Source organism: Polypterus senegalus, chromosome 4 (genome assembly GCF_016835505.1).
Source record: "Polypterus senegalus isolate Bchr_013 chromosome 4, ASM1683550v1, whole genome shotgun sequence".
NCBI lineage: Eukaryota > Metazoa > Chordata > Cladistia > Polypteriformes > Polypteridae > Polypterus > Polypterus senegalus.
In genome coordinates, this window is record NC_053157.1 from 216304392 (window position 1) to 216327280 (window position 22889).

The following is a 22889-nucleotide window of genomic DNA, read 5'->3' on the forward strand; positions in this document are numbered from 1 at the left end:
GTAGTTTGCTTGTCTGCAGTGATAACCTCTTGGATTTCAAGTTCTGCCCCAGCTGAAAAATTCTTTTCAAACACTCAATCATGTTTTTCTTTTGCTTTCTTTTCTTTGCTTATCACCTAATCCTAATTTTCTTTTTGCCTTTCTGCTTTTTCACATAAGAACATAATGTTAACTTGTGGGACTCTTCTCCCTGCCACTATGCCAAAGATGTGCATGTCCTACTAAATCGTGACTTGCTGTTATGAGTGAATGAATATAATCCCCTTGGGATTAATAAAGTATCTATCTATGTATCTATGAGCTGGCACTGTGATGGACTGCCATCTTGTATGGGTCTGGCTCTGGACTTGTGTTTCAGCTCCCTTCATTGAAGAAAAAATCACATTGGAAATTACTTGGATTAAATGACTTCTGGCTCCGGTAGCCGTGAAGTTCTTTGACATAAAAAAGGTATACCATTGTTTGGATCATAGGCCAGTCAGTAAGGTCAGAGAGGAAGAAACTCCGTGCGATCACTCTGATTTTTGAACTAATAAGACAATCCATGACCTGCACTAAATTTGATCTGAGAATTAATTGCAGCTGAATTAACTTTCAAGAGGGTCACAAATGGAAAACATTTAATATGGCTGCAGAGCTTACGGGCTTAATAACACACCACTTTTCAGTCCCTTTACAATGACATTGTCAAAGATTTATTACATGTTTGTATGGATGATAGGGAATGAAAAAGACCACCAGAAAATATCTTCACTTACAAGAAAAAAATGTTTTTGTATCCCTTAGTGAAAAGAGAAATGTTTTATCAGTTTTGAGTGTAGACAGCTGCCAATCATTCTCAATTAAACATGAATAAAACATAATTTGTTTAACAATTGTTTCATATCATACTGCGAAATGTAATGCGCCCCAATGGGGTTTATTTTATAGTTGAAGTTGATGATTCTAATATTTGTCTTAGACTCAAAAATTGCATCCATGCAATATGAATTCCTGTAAATTATTTCCAGTGGAACAAAATTCTAATTCTAGATACTAGTCACAAGCGGTCATTTATTGTACTACCGTCCCACAGCTCCAAGGGTCTGGCACTGCATTACAGCCCACACTCCTCTACATAAAGGTGCCAGTGTGGTTCTTCAGAGCGATGCCATAGAACATCTGGGAGCTCCACAGTGACTACAGGCTTTCATTCCAACCCAATTGCTTAATTATAAACCAATCCTTTCCAATCTCAGACTTTAGTTACTTTTATGGCTTGTTAGTCTGCAATGTAAGCTTCTTATATCGTAGATTTTTTCCTTTCTAAGGATATCATCAAAATGATTTGAAGCCTGTCACATTTTCTATTAAGTGTTTTAATAAATCAAACAGTGCATGATAAACACACAGAGATGTAAACCGAAACATGCTAGATGGTGAACTGCTGACTGCTTTGTCATTTACATCTTATTGCTAATAAGGAGCCAGTAAAACAGTGAATGCAGTGGCTTAAGATTGAAATAAGCAATTAAAGGTGGGGAACCGTAGGAAATGAGACCACTAAAATGAAACATCAAAATGTCACTTAAGCAATAAATGCTTCATCAATGATAATTGATTTTTCATTAAGAAACTGGGTTGTAACAAAAACCTTCAGCCACTGCAGCTCTCCAGGACCGACATTGCCCATCCCTGCCATAAAGGAACCATTTTTGGTTCCCAAAACACCCATCTACATGAAGGTTCCAGGAAGAACTTTTATTTATTTAGATCCATAACAGGCTCCATAAAGTAAATAACCATGAATAGATGGTAACATCTAGATAGATGTGAAACATCAATAGCTTTTAAAAGGATTCTTTCTGCATACAGTAATTCACACTTAGGACAGGTTTATACTTCATGCGATGCGACACATGCTCCAGTGGAAGCGTTTTACCGTTTATAATTGTGCACGTACTTTACGTAAATCTGGAAGAATCCACCAGGTGGCAGTGCGAGATATTATCACGGTGAGAACAGGTTCGGCTTCGCTATGTTGTGAATTGCCTGGAACACCCATTAAATTTCGATGATAACTTACCGCAATATCTCTGAAAAGGATGTTTAATGCTTAAATCCATCAATCCTGGGATGTGTCCATTTAAGCAAGCATTGGGCAAAAGGCAGAAACAATCCCTGGATGAGGCATCAGGCCATTGCAAGGCGAATACAAGCACTCACATACACTAACATTATTTTAGTGTGTGGTGGATTGCCGTCATTTCACTCCAGCCCTCAACCCCAGGCCGCCAGGAGGAGCTCTCCCGACAGCATGATCATGCCCCGAGTTCCAGCAGGGCATCATGGACTATGTAGTGTTTGTACACAGCCCTGCTGGATACCTTGAGGGCCACCAGGCGTCGCTGTAGGGGGGCTCGTAGGCTCTTATGTGCCCTATGACCCGGGAGTGCGTCACGGTCACGTGACAGGAAGAAACGACGTGCTCCCGGGTTGAAGAAAAGGACTATTTACCCTGACCCGGAAGGAATAAGGACTTGTGGACTGTTGGGCAGAAACACCTCCGGGTCAGGGAATATAAAAGGATTGTGGGAGCTCCCAGACGAGGAGCTGAGTTGAAAGGCAGGGTGGCTAAGCGTCTGGGAGTGGAGGATTGTTATTAATTATTGTATTGTTTATTAAGAATTGTGGAGAGGAGCGTGCTTTGTGCACTTTATTTTTATAATAAATATCATCATTGAATTTTACCTGGTGTCTGACGTATAGTCTGAGGGTACAAGGGTGCGAGAAGCGCCTTAATCTATCACAAGTGTCACCAAACATGCATATCTTTGGAAGGAAACTGGAGCACAATGTGGAAACCCAGCAGGAAAACATGTAAACTCCAAGCAGGGAATACCAGCAACGTGACTCCCTGCAAGACAGCAGTGCTACTGCTCCGCCACCGTGTCACCCCCATGTGTGTAATTATTAACAGTATTCACTATTTAAATGGAATTAACGATATATCTGTTAAATGTTACATAAATACTTCAATGCATTTCATCATGAAAGTGATATCAAATATAAATCTAAGGATTTTAAATGTGCAGAGAGTTGGAGTATCATAAATTTAATGTGTTCTTTGTGGTGATCTATTGTTGTTTGCCGCTACTGTCAGGCCAGGAGGAAGCCCCAGAAGCTTGTAGCGATAAACAACTGGGATGACGTTTGCTTTAATGATAATGTAAACTACTAGGTTAAAGTGGACATTTCAAGATTAAAGCCAAAATGTCCATTTTAATCACAAAATACTGTACACCTTTTCACCATGTCCTTATTTATTTTTCTCTCTTGCCCAAATACAGAGCTGTACATTATGTTGCTGTTGTAAAAAAAAAAAAGATGGCACAAAAGATGGTATGTGAGACCTTTAAAATGTATCGTGTCATTACGATTGGGAATAGGCAACGCTTGAATATAAAAGCACCATGAATGCATTTCTATATCTGCATTTTGCTTCACCAAATTGAACCATTCATCAAACATCGAAGTGCGCACAGCGATCCCGTAGGATCCGCCGTCACACACATGCGCATGGGAGGCAGCTGAAGGGCTTGAGTAAGGACAGTTCTGAGACATACCGGGATGTGGCAGAGTGCACTGACTCCTTTTCTCCCTTGCCTGCAGACCTTTCACGGGAGAGTCCACCTGGTCCTCTTGACGTCACTTCTGGGACCGAGCCAATGGAAGGAGACCATGCCGGCTCCGGCCCCTGTGATGTCACATCCGGGCTTGCACCAATGGCAGAAGACCTACATGAGCCCGACCCCTTTTGACTTCACTTCCTGTCCTTCCCTTTAAAAGCCTCCACCTTTTCTCTATTCCCTCAGTTCTGTTTTGGACTCGGTTTTCTGCACATCAGTGCTGTATCTATTGAAAGCTACTTTGCAGCCAGGAAACCAGATTATACGGGTGGCTGCCCCAAACCTTTATATGACTCTGTCTCGAGTTTGTGACACCGCATAGAGGCTTTCTGTCACATGTAGATAGTAAACAGAGACTCTAACGTCACATTCCAACTTTTATCACACTGCGCCCCCCAACTTTTTGCTGGTACTGCAACTCGCGCACATGTTGCGTTAATTTCTGAGGACCTGCTCAGAGGACGTGTCAAATGAAATCTGGGAACGCATGGCAGCCATGATGTGTGCACGTATGCGTTCTGAGCTTGAAGTATAAACCAGCTCCAAATCTAGATATTCTTAATCTGTGAGTGTCCTGCTAGGTAGCCTACCAAATATGAAATATTTCAGTTTTTTCTGCATACCAGGAAGTTTTTCAATGCACAAAGTACCAACTTCATATGCTGAGAGCCCTTTCCAGAATGAAATGCTGCTTTGTCAAGCAATGGCTCTTCAAAGGAACCACACAACCCGGTAAAGTACAATGAAGTGCCATTAAAGAGTCATTATTTTTAAAAGTTCAGTCACTGTCTGTGCAGAGTTTACACTGTCTCTTTTTGTGGTTTTTCCCAAAGAGGTGCAGGTTAGGATAATTACTGTAACCACTTTAAATTGATCAAGTGGGAGCAAATGCATGAGTGTGCAAATCAATGGACACTGGCAGCCCATGGTGAGTTTTCTGCTACCTTTGCCTGATGCTACAAGATAAAAGTCCAGCTTTGTGTGACTCTGTATTGGAATACAGGGATTCCAAAATAGCTGGAAGTATTTGTAAAAGTTTATTGACAGACTTGGAAAATGTGCTCTGTGGTAATCCGTTGAACTACATTGAATGACTCAGCACTTGTGTTTGTCCGAGCATATTAAAAAATTCTGCCTTATTTACAAGCCTTTGAAAAGTTGGACGGGAACTCTTCCTATTTAACTTTACCATCTTCTATATCTCCAGTACAAAAATCACGGGGTCTCATATTTTACCTAGTTATTTTAGTGAAAAGGATAAATACAGAAAATATAGTACATTTGGATTCAATAATAGTATCTTTTCTCTTGAAATTTTTTTAAACAAAGCACAGAATATTGAGGCTTCCTTAAGTAATATTTCCTCTGGCAGGCATGCATGCTTCCCTCATGTCAAGCTTCAGTTTATATATGGGGGTATAATTTATTAATAGCTAGTCATGCAAGATTCAATGTACAAAACATTTCATTAAACATTTACTATCCTTTATCATCTGTAACTGATATAATGGCTTTGATACTCACCGGCTGTTCTTCTGTTCACTCTGCCAATTCCTAAAAGACCATGACTTGTACATAAATTAATCATTGATCAGGCATCTTTAAATGGCAACTAAAGCATTCTAGTCATTGTTGGCACCGTCTCAAAAGTTGTATTTTTGCTTAAAAATTGTTTAAGAGTGAGTAGGTAGAGTTGGTGCACTTGTGCTGATCATTTGTTTGGATTGTATGGGTTTTCATAGAATAGGTAGGTAGGATCTCCTTTTAGATCTCCGAACAGCGTCATTTCTTTGTGGTATGGATTCCATAAGACTTGCCAACCCGCGGCGTACCATACGCTGCATAATCAGGCCAGTTTTTTGATTTTTAAGCACAGGGAGAAAATTAACATTTGAAAAATCGGAAATGTAATAAATCAGCAAGAAAAGCAACATTGTAACAATGCACGGAACGAACCAACACACAATCGTCCGTGACTGAATTTCTGGTTCAGTATGCACTGCCTGCTCATGTGCCCACCTCCAACTCAGCACTTGAGTCGTTGTTGTCTTTGCACAGTCCAGATGCACTTTTCATTGCTCTGTGCGGTTGTGGCTGCTTTTCTATATATAATCCACCAAGACACCCGACCACGGTAGTAGCGAGGTGGGGCTGTGTTGTTCCTTTCGCATGGTTTTTCATAGTGGACGCGGTCGGCTGTCGAAACCAAAAAGAATAATGAAAAGTCAATGTGGCTCAGACGTGCATGTGGACTCCTAGCACAGACAAAAGGGACTAACTGGGTGTTCGGTGAGTTTTTGTGTCCGGGCACATGGTCAGGCAGTGTGAATGCCTAGAGAGCGAGGGTAGACGCGGGCCGGAGAAAAAGGAGTGTTGGTGGGCAGGGAAACGTCTTTCGTATTCCTGCAGGAGCATGTAAGAAGACGCATGTTTGTCGCGGATGCAAATTGCTATATGTAGCATGTAAAACAGTTTGCTATGGTACACGCCACGCCGCAAACAGCGATTCACATCCGCGACAAATATGATTGTTCTTAGATGGTGCTGTCGCGTCCACCCACGCTCTCGAAGCATACACACTGCCTGGTCATGTGCCCGCTCGCAAGAGCAACCAACAGAGACCTGCCCATCAACTGTAAGACCATGGGACACCCCTCGCAAACTGTTCTACACGCCGCATACAACGATTCACATCTGCAACAAACAAACTGTTTTACACACTGCATGCAGCGATTCACATCCGCAACATGATTTTTCCTAGATGGTCCTGTCGTATCCACCCTTGCACTCGAAGCATACACACTGCCTGGTCATGTGCCCGGTCGCAAGAGCAACTGACAGAGACCCGCCCACCAACTGTAAGACCATGGGAAACCCCTTGGAAACTGTTTTACACGCTGCATACAGTGATTCACATCCGCGACAAACAAACTGTTTTACATGCCGCATACAGCGATTTACATCTGTGACAAACATGCCTGTTCTTAGATAGTCCTGCCGCGTCCACCCTCATTCTCGAAGCATACACACCGCCTGGTCATGTGCCCGCTCGCAAGAAAAACTCACAGACACCCACCCACCAGCTGCCAGTGTGTGTGCCTCTGTCTGTCTGTGGCGCTGCCTGTGTGTGTGCGCGGCTTTCTCTCACGCTGCCTCTGTGTGAACCGGTCAGGCACAGAGAAGGTCAGCTGCTGAGAGAGCCTCTCGACTGTTGCAGGGCCTGCATTGGTGAAGCAGGTGAGATGGTAATAAAACAGAGGCACAAGGCTTATTGGTTTTTAAAGACTGCTTCCTTCATTGTGTTTTAACCTCAGTTTTAAAGGATTGTTTTAAGGATCCTATGGGATACCCCTCGCAAGCTGTTTTACACGCTGCATATAGCGATTCACTTCCGCGAGAAACATGCCTCTATGAACAGTCAACATGGCTCAGAGCTGCATGTGGACTCTACGACAGACGAACATAAATGACCCCGTTTTTCTTGTGTCATCACGTCCGAGTTTGTGGGCGTGGTTCTGCGAGTTGTCGTCGTATCCAATGGTCTTAGAGTTGGTGAGGTTGGCTCCTTCCTGCGTGCGCCATGGGCGTCTTACTTGTCGGCGGTTTAGTGAATCCACGCCTCTTCCGGCGTGCTTTCCATGGGTGTCTTGCCTTTCCATGGGTGTCTTGCCTTAGTGAATTATATATGTAGATGGTGGAAATATTCCTTTGAGATTCTGGTTCACGGAGGACACAATTGCATCACGCAGTTTCTGCAGATTTGTCAGCTGCACATTCATGCTGCAGATCTCCTGTTCATCACATCTTAATGGTGCTCTGGTGACTGAGAAGGCCTCTGAAGCCTCTTTACTGATTTCAGGGTTAAAAACATTTTCTGTGTGTTCTAATTTGACTCTGAGTTTAGGTGACGCTTCTGGCTGGTCATGTTGGTTTTCTTTGTTTCTCAGATCCTAGTTTTGTCTCTGGACTTCATTATTTCCCTTCCTCTTCTCGTGGTCCTGTCCCACCATTTCCGTTTCCCTTTTTTCTACATGTGGCAGAGGGGGTCTAATATAGCTGTGGTTGAACATGCCTACTTTACATATTTTAATTGTTTTTGATTTCAGCCCAAGACTGATTTGTTTTTTCTTGTTTGATTGTTTAATAGTTACATTGTGGTGGATATTTAGTTGTAATATTGTTTTTCAGGATTCCAAGCACAATACTGTCCATCAGGGCTCCAACGAACCTGGCACAGGTATGCATTATCAATGAGACATGCTGTCTTCGTGGAAAAACTGTTGATTTGCAACTGCTACTTTCTGTAATGTATTATTAGTTTTGTAATGCCCACTTTGTTAGTGTTCTATTGTTATCATTAAAAACAAAGAACTGCCTGCTCTTCCCCCTTTCTAGACTGTGTTACCAGATACCAACCAACCAACCATTTTCTAACCCGCTGAATCCGAACACAGGGTCACAGGGGTCTGCTGGAGCCAATCCCAGCCAACACAGGGCACAAGGCAGGAAACAATCCTGGGCAGGGTGCCAACCCACCGCAGGACACACACAAACACATCCACACACCAAGCACACACTAGGGCCAATTTAGAATCACCAATCCACCAGTCTTTGGACTGTGGGAGGAAACCGGAGTGCCCGGAGAAAACCCACGCAGACACGGGGAGAACATGCAAACTCCACGCAAGGAGGACCCAGGAAGTGAACCCGGGTCTCCTAACTGCGAGGCAGCAGCGCTACCACTGCGCCACCGTGCCGCCCGTGTTACCAGATACATTTTCTTTAATTTAAAAATCATATATTTCCATCTCAATTCCCATGTTAGATATCTATTTCCTTCTACACAATCTATTACTGTGTTCTGCTACCAGCTCCTTCTTAAATATCTTCAATATACAGGTTGGCCCTTGTGATTCAAGGGTTTACGATTCAAGTATCTGCCTTATTGCGGATTTTTCATCAATTATTAAGTGGAAATTATTTTGCAAGCTTTTCAACCTATTTGTGGAAAACTGCAGATGACACAGTAGCAGCACTACTCATTTGAACTACAAATCCCAGCAACACCGGGTCATTGGGCAGCTTTGGCAATTGCTGCAAGGGCTGCTGGGTGAAAGCTAAAGGTTGTAGTTTTAAAAGTGAGACACAAAAAGCTGGTAGGATTGCAATCGGTTTTATATCAACACTTCACTGCACAATTGAATTGCATTGACACTGTTGTGGCAAAGGTCAGATCAGCCCCAAATTTTGTCAAGAAGGCACACGGAGTCTTAGGAAGGCAGAATTATATTTTATTGTGTGATGAATACACAGACTCAAATCAAATGAAATGAGTGCCCAAGGATGTGCAAACCATATTTTTACTACAATTATTATCGTAGAACCCATTATTCATCAATCTCCCAATCATCTTATAGCTTTGGACCTGCCTCCAATGAGGAAACTTTACACTGGACCTCAAGCAACGTGGATTCTGTGCCTCTCCTCTCTTCCTCCAGACTCTGGGACCTTGATTTCCAAAGGAAATGCAAAATTTACTTTCATCAGAGAACATAACTTTGGACCACTCAGCAGCAGTCCAGTCCTTTTAGTCTTTAGCCCAGGCGAGACGCTTCTGACGCTGTCTCTTGTTCAAGAGTGGCTTGACACAAGGAATGCGACAGCTGAAACCCATGTCTTGCATACGTCTGTGCGTGGTGGTTCTTGAAGCACTGAATCCAGCTGCAGTCCACTCTTTGTGAATCTCCCCCACAGTTTTGAATGGGTTTTGTTTCACAATCCTCTCCAGGGTGTAGTTATCCCTATTGCTTGTACACTTTTTTCTACCACATCTTGTCCTTCCCTTCGCCTCTCTATTAATGTACTTAGACACAGAGTTCTGTGAACAGCCAACCTCTTTAGCAATGACCTTTTGTGTCTTGCCGTCCTTGTGCAAGGTGTCAATGGTCGTCTTTTGGACAACTGTCAAGGCAGCAGTCCTCCCCATGATTGTGTAGCCTACAGAACTAGACTGAAAGACCATTTAAAGGCTTTTGCAGGTGTTTTGAGTTAATTAGCTGATTAGAGTGTGGCACCAGGTGTCTTCAATATTGAACCTTTTCACAATGTTCTAATTTTCCGAGATACTGAATTTGGGACTTTCATTGGTTGTCAGTTATAATCATCAAAATTAAAAGAAATAAACATTTGAAATACATCAGTCTGTGTGTAATGAATAAATCTAATATACAAGTTTAATTTTTTGAGTGGAATTACTGAAATAAATCAACTTTGTCATGATATTCTAATTTATGACGAGCACCTGTGTGTGTGTGTGTGTGTGTGTGTATATGTATATATATATATATATATATATATATATATATAGTGCATCCGGAAAGTATTCACAACGCATCACTTTTTCCAAATTTTGTTATGTTACAGCCTTATTCCAAAATGAATTAAATTAATTTTTTTCCTCAGAATTCTACACACAACACCCCATAATGACAACGTGAAAAAAGTTTACTTGAGGTTTTTGCAAATTTATTAAAAATAAAAAAACTGAGAAATCACATGTACATAAGTATTCACAGCCTTTGCTCAATACTTTGTCGATGCTGATTTGGCGGCAATTACAGCCTCAAGTCTTTTTGAATATGATGCCACAAGCTTGGCACACCTATCCTTGGCCAGTTTCGCTCATTCCTCATTGCAGCACCTCTCAAGCTGCATCAGGTTGGATGGGAAGCGTCGGTGCACAGCCATTTTAAGATCTCTCCAGAGATGTTCAATCAGATTCAAGTCTGGGCTCTGGCTGGGCCACTCAAGGACATTCACAGAGTTGTCCTGAAGCCACTCCTTTGATATCTTGGCTGTGTGCTTAGGGTCGTTGTCCTGCTGAAAGATGAACCGTCGCCCCAGTCTGAGGTCAAGAGCGATCTGGAGCAGGTTTTCATCCAGGATGTCTCTGTACATTGCTGCAGTCATCTTTCCCTTTATCCTGACTAGTCTCACAGTTCCTGCCGCTGAAAAACATCCCCACAGCATGATGCTGCCACCACCATGCTTCACTGTAGGGATGATATTGGCCTGGTGATGAGCGGTGCCTGGTTTCCTCCAAACATGACGCCTGGCATTCACACCAAAGAGTTCAATCTTTGTCTCTCATCAGAACAGAGAATTTCGTTTCTCATGGTCTGAGAGTCCTTCAGGTGCCTTTTGGCAAACTCCAGGTGGGCTGCAATGTGCCTTTTACTAAGGAGTGGCTTCCGTCTGGCCACTCTACCATACAGGCCTGATTGGTGGATTGCTGCAGAGATGGTTTTCCTTCTGGAAGGTTCTCCTCTCTGCACAGAGGACCTCGGGTTCTTGGTCACTTCCCTGACTAAGGCCCATCTCCTCCGATCGCTCAGTTTAGATGGCCGGCCAGCTCTAGGAAGAGTCCTGGTGGTTTCGAACTTCTTCCACTTACGGATGATGGAGGCCACTGTGCTCATTGGGACCTTCAAAGCAGCAGAAATTTTTCTGTAACCTTCCCCAGATTTGTGCCTCGAGACAATCCTGTCTCAGAGGTCTACAGACAATTCCTTTGACTTCATGCTTGGTTTGTGCTCTGACATGAACTGTCAACTGTGGGACCTTATATAGACAGGTGTGTGCCTTTCCAAATCATGTCCAATCAACTGAATTTACCACAGGTGGACTCCAATTAAACATCTCAAGGATGATCAGGGGAAACAGGATGCACCTGAGCTCAATTTGGAGCTTCATGGCAAAGGCTGTGAATACTTATGTACATGTGCTTTCTCAATTTTTTTATTTTTAATAAATTTGCAAAAACCTCAAGTAAACTTTTTTCACGTTGTCATTATGGAGTGTTGTGTGTAAAATTCTGAGGAAAAAAATTAATTTAATCCATTTTAGAATAAGGCTGTAACATAACAAAATGTGGAAAATGTGATGTGCTGTGAATACTTTCCGGATGCACTGTATATATATATATATTTATATATAAATAAATAAATAAATCTTAAAATGAAGTAAGTGTATACTTGAACAATGTATACAGAAATATACATTGAAACCTCTAAATAATAATAATTCTTTACATTTATATAGCGCTATGGCTAGAACAAAAAATAAAAAGGTCTCAGATACAATTCTGAAGGCATACAGAAATACTTAAAAAGCCTTCAGCTTAGTTTTTTTATATATTTCTTATAAAATTCTGCAGGGTAGCCATCAGGGCCTGCTGCTTTCCCGCCTTGAAGTGACTTTATAGCATCTACTGTAGTATGCTCTCTGTCTTGCGTGCGCTCTCTGTCTTGCTTGTGCTCACTGTCTTCCATGCCCTTAGTGAATTATATATATATATTGATATACGTTATCTCACTATGCTATACACAAATGTCCAATAGGTGGCACTATAGCTTCATACTTTCAATGTAAGGTGTTTGCAATTACAATTTCAAAGTGGTAAGTTTGCAATTACAATTTCAAAGTGGTAACGTAATAGGTTTATATCCATATTAATACACAACATCTCTTAAAGATTTAATGCAATATCCCAATAATTTACAGGCTGAATCTACCTTAAACAAAGTACATCCTCTACTTTACTGAATGGTATTAATGGGATCTACGGCAATAATAATATACACTAAGTAACGTAAAATATTAACCTAACTACTAATTCAGAACAGTTTTCTCTCTAACTTTTAACACTTAAGTTCTAAATATGTACATAAGAACTTACATTTGGTCAACAACGCACAGAATTAAATTTTCTCTGGTGGCTCCGGTAGTTCCGGCTTTCACGAGGTACATCTCACAAATGCACATGCTCACTGCACAGTAATGACCATGCTTCAGCGCCTTAAAGGCACACAAGCCTTTTTTATAACAATGCTATCTGAAGTTGTTCAAATTGTTATTTGTACTTAAACAGTAAATATCTAAAACCCATCGACAAAACTAATTTGTTGCGTTATGTGTTGTGCGATGATGTTAAAATGCAGAGACGAACAATGTGATGTTTCTTTAGACTGCTTGTATCTGTCTAGCAGGTTTACTTAAAAGTGTTTTTTATTCATTAAAAAAACACGTGTACTAATTTTATTTTAATTACTTCTGCTGTTGATTGAACATGGCTGATGTAGCTCTGTAACACTGAATAAAATGTAACTGAATTTGTTACCCAATGTGTTTGCTAGCAGCCATAGTGTAAAACACACTGACTTCAATCATAACACACTGATAATAACTTTAACCACTTTCTTTTTAACAAAATTAGTAAATAGTATATTAACTGGGAGACTTACACTTTCCTAAAATACGTTGCAGAGGAAGAAGTGATTCTGTTGCAGAGCACAACACATTTCCTAGAAAAAAGTAATTACAGCCAATCACTGCAAGTGTATCTCAGACAAACGTTTGCTCATTGGTCCTTTCTTCATTGCATTTTACAATCATTCCCACACATTGCTTGAGTCACATGCGTAAAAATCCAAACATTTTATTCAGTCAGTTATATTTTTTCCATGTCTTTCCAAAAGTATTATGTAAAGCGGTAATTTATCACACAACAAAAGTATAAAATTAATTTGTAAACTGGTTTGCCCTATCCCAATGATTCTCAATCACTCCCATTGTGGGCTGCTGTCTGTGGCTCGTGCATTGTCATTGTTTGTTATAGTAGTGGGTCATATTCCCTGGACACACACACACATTCCTAACGATCATGCTTGATTCATGATGGGGACATGTGGGAAAAACTAGGTTGAAAAACACACGTTGCCCAGATTTTTACTCCCATGAAGCTACTGTGTGTATGTTTGTGGGATTGTTCAGTTAATGACAAAAATTGATTAAAACCATGTCAAACCAACCACTAACTTAATATTTGATTGAAATCATGTTTAATCAAATTAATTCAGTGATACATTGTAAAATAACTTACCTCAAACTCAGAACACGCTCCAACTAGCGATGCAGATTCCCAGGCAATTCCAAGAAGTGCATCTCATCTGACCATGTGCAGCTTTTTGTACCCTGTTAATTGTATTTGAGTTTTCTCAACCTTGTATTTTAAGTAAAGTAGCAAAATGGGACAGTACAATAAATTCTGAGTTCTGTGAACTGTCATGTTATATCTTCTGCAGTTTACTAACTTTTTTGAATTTAGTTAACTTTTTTTTTTACAGGGAGACCTTTTACATCACTTGTTCATGTCTCTTTTATTTAGAATCATGAGCTCCTTTAATTCAGATTTTCATTCTTGCACACATTTTTATCTCTCATCTCATCCTTTCAAACAGCAGCACATATGTTGAAACAAACACTCTCAATATATTTGTTTTAAATACACGCACAGGCATCCCTTTGACACACATGCACAAAGTCACTAAAAACTTTATCACATTCAAACTTATCCCAGTATTAATTTTTATTTAAAACATTAACACACCCTTTATCTCACAGGCTTATAATAATTCTCTCAATTCGCCACACGTTAAGACATCTATTTACATACACACACACACACACACACTATGTTTGAGAACAAACAATGCAGCAAAGAAAACAAAAAAGAAATGAACTTTGAAGAAGAGCAAGTTCTGCTCTAAATTACCTTATTTACTGATTAGGACAAGCAAACATTAAACACCCTCTCATGACACTAGCTGGTGTTAAACGTCATCAAATAGGGAGCACAACACAATCATGTTCAGGTCTATATGGCGCTGGTCCGATTCTGTGACAACAAGGACAAATCCAACTGCCGAGAAACCACGCGGTATAATACCACAGCAAGAAAGCCTCCCAGAGAAAGCCATGTAGGGACAGAGAATACACCTACTCAACACAAAGAACATATAAGCTTGAACCTTCACTTCCCATTGTCGAGTAAGTTTGCTAACCACTGTGCCACTCACCCATCAGAAACAAGAAAGGAAAGGAAAGAAATTGTCTCCCTTTTATTTTATACTTATTGAAAGAACATCTTTCCCTAAGACTTTATCGGGATCTGAAGCAAAGATGCTTTGCACATTGTGAAAGCCAGCCCGGGCACAGACAGACGGACATCATATTTCACCCAACACACTTTATTTACACTAATTATTTACAGTTGTAATGTGCACTCACAAACCCCAGTGCCTCCTGCATTGATTCCCCTAAGTCCAGGCCACACAGTCCTACTGCCTTTCTCCTGGCCGCCTCCAGTCCTTCCTCTCACTCCGTACTCTTCCACCCGACTTCTGCGCTCGACTGAAGGGAGGCGGCCCCTTATATAATGCTCCCGGATGAGCACCAGGTGTTCCAGGCATTCGCTCCATGGCCACGCCCCAGCGTGGCGGAAGTGCCAGCTGTCCTCCCGGCAGCTCTCCGGGCGCCATATTAAGTCTTCCCCCCAGCACTTCCTGGTGTGGCGGAAGTGCTGGGCTCCAGGGTTCCTCAGGCACCAGGGCGCCGCCCCGCCCCCAATACAACCAGGGCGATCGCCCCCTTGCGGTCTGGAGGAGGCACAAGCCCTCCTCTGGTCCTCCTGGGCGTCCCGGCCGGGCTTCAGCCCCGGCCGAGGACCACACGGGATAAACCGGCATTGGGGTGCCACCTGGCGGTGGCCACGGGTCCCTACAGGGCTGGGCTTCCAAGCCCTCTACCCGCGGCCCCCAACATAACCAGGATGGACACCCCCTCGCGGTCTGGAGGAGGCACAAGCCCTCCTCTCGTCCTCCTGGGCGTCCCGGCCGGGGACCACAACATTTATAAACATTTGTATAACCAAAAGTGAAGACGTTTTCATTTTATCAAATTAGCTCAGAGCTCTGGGAATTTATATCTGATATTTGAGAATTTATGTGCACAATATACTATAGTTTCAACAATTTACAATTGAACTACATTACCCAGAGGTCTCTGTGTTTTGCCTCCTCCCCACACGCACACACATACCGCTCCACCGATCTGGCTAAGCTCGCACACAAATCAGTTTGAAAAAGCTGATTTCAAGTGACACAGACCCAATGAAAAGATAAGGTTTAAAAGACGTGCACACACACTGAGTAAGTTCAACATAGAAACACACCCAAACGTTAGCATGCGTCATGTACCTTTAGGACCAAATATGATACATGTTGCTTTTTTGTCCCTTATGATTATATTCTTTTTCCACACAAGTACATACATATACACTGTCATAAAAACAAGTCCAAGACATTATAAAGGTTTGGGGCAGCCATCCGTATATTGTTTTTCCCAGCTGCAAAAGGGTTTCCTTTATCAAAGAATCGATGTGCATCTCACAGAGTCCAAAACAGAACTGCTACAGTAGCCAAAGATGGAGGCTTTAAAGGTCTTGAGAGGAACTGATGTCATCTAAGGGACCGGAACCAGAAGTGACGTCATCAAAGGGGCCGGCTTCGGAAGTGACGTCTTCAGGGGTGCCAGAACCTTGCAGGATTTCCCGGGAAAGGTCTGTAGGGAACTGAGAAAGACAGTCAGCACACTCCGCCACCCCCTGGTCGGATGTTTTATTACAATTACTCGAGCCCTTTAGCTGCCTCCTACTCGCACGTGTGTGACAACACATACACACATAGTCTATATATTCACAAATTTCTCTTTTAGTGTTATCTTCCTACTCACCTCTCAAAGTCCTGATTGACTCCTTCCTTCATCCTGAATCCAAATGCTCCTGAAAGTGTATTACAACAAAATGAAAGCTATCCAACTTTATTAGTTCTTCTAGCGCGGGACCCAACTCGTCTACAATCCAATTCCTTTCAATCACCTCGTCGCAAATGATATATGGCCACTCTTCCTGAACCTCTCTTAGGTTAGTGAGTTCCGTTAATGGTCTAAAAAAGTCCTTTACCTCTGCAGTGCACCGGTTTATGTGGCCTAAATATATCCTCAAAAAACTCCTCCCTCCAAAAGTAAGTACTCCTACCATCCGTTATTCGCAGGACCCTTTTAGCGATCTGTGCTCTTTGTGTACTATAAATCTCCCCACATCAGCTGTATACCAAAATGGCTCACTTTGAATACTGATCCACTAAGCCTAGTTCTTCCTTCCACCTTCCTTTTGCTACTTTCAGTTTTCTTATCTCTATCCAACTTTCATGCAAGGTATTTGGTTTCTTTAAGCACCACCCATCTTCCTGTCAACCCGGGCTGTCTGGACATTTGTAAGTGGTTTTCTTCCAAGGAAAATGCAGGTGTGGATAGTTGGACCACAATCTCCTTCCCATACGCCACACCTCCACCACTTCCTTTCTACGCCAAGCTCTGCCTGTGATTACGTTCAATCCTACTTTTGCTCTTGTTCCCCAGGCACGAAATCCCCATTCCCTATAACAGTACTTCCTCCACAGCTGCCCTCTGACTGTGATCACGTCACCATGTGTAGCTCTAATCACTAACCCATACATAAAGTTTCACACCCTAACTTCACTTAAGACATCTCCAGCCAATAATCTCCCACATAAACCCCTACATAAGCGATTAGTACATATGAATAAAAAATGGACAATCTTCCCTCTGGACGCACTCAAACTAACACTTGTTATGTGCTTAATTACTTTACCGTGTCTCTCATTATACCTGCTACTTGGGTCCTGGTGCCCTTTTGCACTCTCACTTGTCCCCAGTCCTGTGGCTTATTTTATTACCACTGAGAGATACACTGTAAAATAAATAATGTTAAATTTACGATAAAGTACTGGCAGCTGGGTTGCCAGAATTTTACCGTAATAAATAAGGTGACACTATTTTTAGGTCTACAGTATAACTTTGTAATAAATAACTGTTTTTTCTTCACAATACATTCCATCAGAAGGGAATGTTTAACCATAGCCAGAACTCCATGCACTATAATAAATATGCCAATCAATAAACCATTAGAAAGTACTGTCAGGGTCAAACCCCAGTATGCAGTTTGCATCAGTAAAGTAACAACAACCAATAGCAAACATGTATCGTTTAATTATACACGTTGAAAACAATTCAGTTTTTAAAGAAGACATGGCACATTATCTGCTGGAGAAGTAAAGTTTGCTTTGGTGGTGTATGGTGCCCTACCGGTGTGCCAGCTTATCAAATACAACCCACCATTATTCAGTTTCCATAACCTCAAAAACCCTTCAGCACTCAGGGAAAAATAAGTCTACTAACTTTGTTTAAGTTTTTTTCCCCTACTGTGCAAAGATATGCGGTTCACTAGGAACAATATGGTAAAAGGGGGCGGGTTCTTATGCAAATATCATCAATACTATCCACTTGCAGAGCCACAGCACCATACGTCACCGCAGTTACAGTTTTAGGACTGACTTCGTAAAATCACTTTTGGAAGGTTTCGGCAGGTCTTGGCAAAACACGGAAAGTAACGTCGGGTCAAAGACCCGTTCAGAAATTAAGCGATAAAAATGAGAAGGAAAAAAGTACATCAAACCAAATAATACACATCATTGTGTAGTTCAGAGGGTTTCTGCCATCACGTTGTGTCATACATCAAACTAAACAATACGGATCGTTTCTGTGACATACACTATTAACATTTACGTTGTGTTCGGGTTGTGGGAACCACTTAACATGTCGACAAAATTAAAATCATCAACATCTGTGTTAACTGAAAATAGTTTTTCGTTTACATTCATGAAACGAAGTATACAATATAATAATAATGTTTACACCACGTTAGAGTTTAGTAAAACGTTAATAATAAAAGTCATTACGTTTTTTACAATGTACTATGCATGTGTGCAATATTGTTCTAAGCCAATTTAGTATAAACATTTAAGCCAATCTAACATTTTTAAACATGTATGTGAAGAAAACGGCAATGCATATTCAACACTGAATTATGCTATATATGAATTACCCTACTGTATATAGAACTGCCCTAGTTTTTGTCACTTATTATTATAAACGATGTGCCATCAAAAGAAAAAAATAAAAATACTAATAAGAACACACTTTATTTATATAGCACCCTTCCTATGCCAAAATTTTGAAAGAACAGGACCTATATAGCATTAGCTACAAATAATACTGTATCTTCACTAAATATAGATAAATACAGGAAATACAAAACATTCAAATAGAATAAAAGACAATAATGCAGACTAAAATACAACATATAATACTACAAAAAAATCTTGAGCAAATAACATAAATTGTGATAAAAATGCAAACCCTGAGTATCTGGACAGATAGAGGGGGTAAACTGAAAGAAGGGGCAGAATGTCAGGTCTGTTTAATGTCTTCCTAAACAAATGAGTTAAAAACAAATGAATGTAGTCAGCTGATTTAATTAATTTTGGGAGGTCATTCCAAAGTCTGGGCGCAATACAACTGAAGACCCTGCTATCACCCACAGCGTGCAGGTTAGTGAGGGGCGCAGAATGAGAGGACCTTACTGGGCAGGTCAACAACAGACTTTGATACTCAATCCTGTAAGACACAGGGAGCCGTGAAGGTGCAGCAGGATGTCTGTGATGTGCTCCCTGTTGGTGGTCCCTGTCAAGACTGTTGCAGCTGAGTTTTGAATCAGCTGGAGCTTTGATATAAGATTAGAAGTGGCACCTGCCAGCACTGACTTACAATAATCAATGTGGGATGTGATAAAAGCAGGGACAAGATTCTCAGCATTAGGAAAGGAGAGGAATGAGTAAACATAAGAAATGTGACACAGGTGGAAGGTTCTTAATATGGCTTACATGGGTGAAATAAGAAAAGGTGGAATCAAAGTGACACAGAGATTCTTTGCAGTAAAAGAAGGTCTGATGAGATCATCACCCAGAATGGTTGAAGAGGAGCTCTTAAGTTGCACTTTAGTGCCACTGTGAAGGAGTTCAGTTATGTTGCAATTTAATTGTAAAGAGTTTTGCTCTGTTCAGGTTTCAATTTTAATTTAATTTCACTAATTCAAGTTGTGAGCAGAGAAGGCTGCGATGAAGTGTCACTTTTAACACTGAAATCGATCTAAGCATCATCTGCATAAAAATGATAAGCCATTCCAAAGTTATGAATAACTTGCTCAAGGGGAAGCACAGAGATACAGAAGAGCAGAGGATGTCATTTCAAATGGAAGTCAGATGGAGGAACTCCTGTGAGAAATTAAAGCATGAGGGTTGCCCTGGACATGACATAAGCTACATGGCCACAACACCATATACAATAACTTTTACTTTTACACAAACTGGGACAGCAGCTCCTCGAGAGGAAGGTAACAATGCTTAGCACAATAAGGAAAAATAAGCCAGAGCTCCCATCTCAACTGCTGGCTACAAAGAACAGGCCAGTGAAGACATTAAAATTTGACTAAACAAATGATACATCCTTGGTGCACAATGTGATCTACACAGGGATAGGAGATTCTATGGCTAGAAATGATAATGGACTATAATGCTACAAAAAGAGGAATGGTGAATTTAGACAACACATTACACTGGATGCTGGCCACAGGCAATTTTTTCAACATATTGAACATCTCAGAAAACATCACCTCAAAAAAAGCCCACCGAATGAACAAGCTAATTAAAAGGGCAGGCTCAGTTATAAGACACACTCTGGACGCCCTGGAGAGAATTCAGACAAAACCTAGTGGCATTGTGAATAACCAATTAATTATTCAGCTGATGTGTGTCAAGAAACACTATGGTACCAAGAGTAATAGGCCTGCATCAGGCCATGGTATCTATCTATCTATCTATCTATCTATCTATCTATCTATCTATCTATCTATCTATCTATCTATCTATCTATCTATCTATCTATCTATCTATCTATCTATCTATCTATCTATCTATTGTGGCAAGTGGCTGGGGCTGCTACCCAGCCGGGACGCCCAGGAGGACCGGAGGAGGGCTTGCGCCTCCTCCAGACCACAAGGGGGCGGCTGCCCTGGTTGCTTTGGGGACCATGGGTAAAAAGCTTTGAAGCTCAACCCTGTAGGGGCTCATGTTAACCACAAAGGGGGGCCTCGATACCTTTGAAGCCCTGGACCTCAGCACTTCCGCCACACCTGGCGGGGCTGGGGAGAAGAGGATCGGGGACATCCGGAGTGCTTCCGGGTACACAGCTGGCACTTCTGCCACCCTTGGGAATGCCAGTGGAAGATTGCCAGGAAGCACCTGGAACACATCCGGGTGACTTTAAAAGGGGCTGCCTCCCTTCATTCAGGGCTGGAGTCGGGTGAGGAGAAGGACAGAGCTCGGGAGGAGAGGCAAAGAGGTGGCTTGAAGAGAGAAAGAGGCAGTGTGAGGCCTGGGACAAACTGCAAGCAACTAAGAATCAAAATGGCACACGTGTATTTTGAAGCCACATGTCAGTCCTTGGTATTTGCGTTCATTTTTCTGATATCTATCCTGAATCTACAGAATGACTAAAGAAACATTCATCAGGCAGATACAACTATGAAAAGTAGCTACATGCTAGATTCACGTATCTGTGAATTAGTCAGCATATGATGCCCAGTGCTCAAAGGTGCTTTCAATGGAATCATCACTGCCGAATGTATCTCTCGGGAAATTACATGTCTGAGTTTTCGGAAAACATAGTGAAGCTGGGTAACACGGCTAGTTTAGGTATAAACAGTGAAACAACAACATTCAGAACGCATTAGATAAGGTTGAGCATAAAACTAAAAGAAGTGGGAGTTCAGGGGTTTGTTTGTAGATGTGTGCAAAATGATTTGGATAGGAGACTAAGTGATAAGCTAGTTAAGTTTGCAGACAGGCTTGGCAGATTTATGGTAGATGAAGTTTAATGTCAGTAAATGTAAAGTATTACTTGTAGGAAGTAAAAATGTTAGGCTTGAATACACAGTGCAAGGTCTGAAAATTGAAAAGGCACCTAATGAGAAGGATGTAGAAGTCACAGTGGACTCAACACTATCAACTGCCAATGTTAGGTTTCAGAGAGCCTTGATATGTATAATTCAAGTCCAAGGAGGTTCTGCACAAGCTTTATAAGACACTAGTGTGGCCTCATCTTTACTGTTTTGGCCTGCAGTCAACAAAAAGGACATAGCAGCTCTAGAAAAGGTCCAGAGAAGAGCAACTAGGCTGATTCCAGGGCTACAGGGGATGAATTATGAGTCTGAGCCTTTACAGTATAAGCAAAAGAAGAGTAACTCTTTGCGGGCTGAATATTTTTTTCCAAAAAACATAGTTTCGGAAAGCAATGGTTTCATACAGAAATCAACGTAAAACGTCTGTTGCTGCATGCTGCGGCTGCCAGTTTGCCAAGAATGTGCGGCAGGCTTGCTGCCAGGCTGTCTTCGCGTGGCGGCAGCAGCGGCCACGGTCGCAGTGCATTGCAGTCTGGTTTCTACCTCTGATCATTGTTAAGTGGCAGTCCTCCTGGCGAACAAGTGCCATAGGTGTGTCAGCTACATGAACCTGTTCAGCACCACGATTAGCTGGGGACCAGTAAGCTGAAGCTGGAACCTCACATTTGTTTTCGGTCACTCGTATCAAAATCGGAGTCTGACAAGTCATAGTCCAGTTCAGAGATAATAGGCAAAACTTTGTCCACGGAGTATTTTGCTTTACCCATTCGCTTTGATCTCTCACCATTATATCAGTGACATTTTTGCCGTTGTTTGCACCTTGCTACTCACATGAGTGCCGGAAATCTCGGTCAAACCATTGATGATAACTTTCCTTCTAGCAATGAGAGTCCAACTAAAACATAACAGTTGGTTTTGTCACAGAATACAGTTGATTACTATTGTCAATTCCTCCTTTTGACAAAGGTTGACATCAGCCCTGAAAGAGTTAAGAGGTGACATAATTGAAGTGTTTAAAATTCTGAAGGGAATTAGTACAGTGGAATGAGACTGTTATTTTAAAATGAGTTCATCAAGAACACAGGGGCACAGTTGGAAACTTGTTAAGGGTAAATTTCGCACAAACGTTAGTCTTACTTCACACAGAGAACCACAGACACATAGACTAAGCTACCAAGTAGCGTGGTAGACAGTAGGACTTTAGGGATTTTCAAAACTAGACTTGATGTTATTTAGGAAGAATTAAGTGGATAGGACTAACAAGCTTTTTTGGGCTGAATTGGCTGTTCTTGTCTGGATTGTTCTAATGTTCTAATAGAAATCCATTTCATAGAAGAACTGGTTAGATTGAAAATGTTGTATTCATTGGGACCCTCAAGGACCAGGGCAAAGCACTCCCACTGTGTGATAATCAGCAGACACGCTCAATTGCATCATACCATGTA

The 22889-nt window shown here is 41.6% G+C and overlaps 1 protein-coding gene across 1 annotated transcript in view; it reads left to right on the top strand.

Moving 5' to 3' along the window:
• The window catches only part of LOC120527962 (sperm flagellar protein 1-like), a 113725-nt gene that overhangs the window by 62044 nt on the left and 28792 nt on the right, over positions 1-22889 (top strand). The window contains exon 4 of the mRNA XM_039751956.1: positions 7857-7905. Within this exon, the coding sequence (XP_039607890.1) occupies positions 7857-7905 (49 nt within the window). The remainder of the gene's footprint in view (positions 1-7856; positions 7906-22889) is intronic.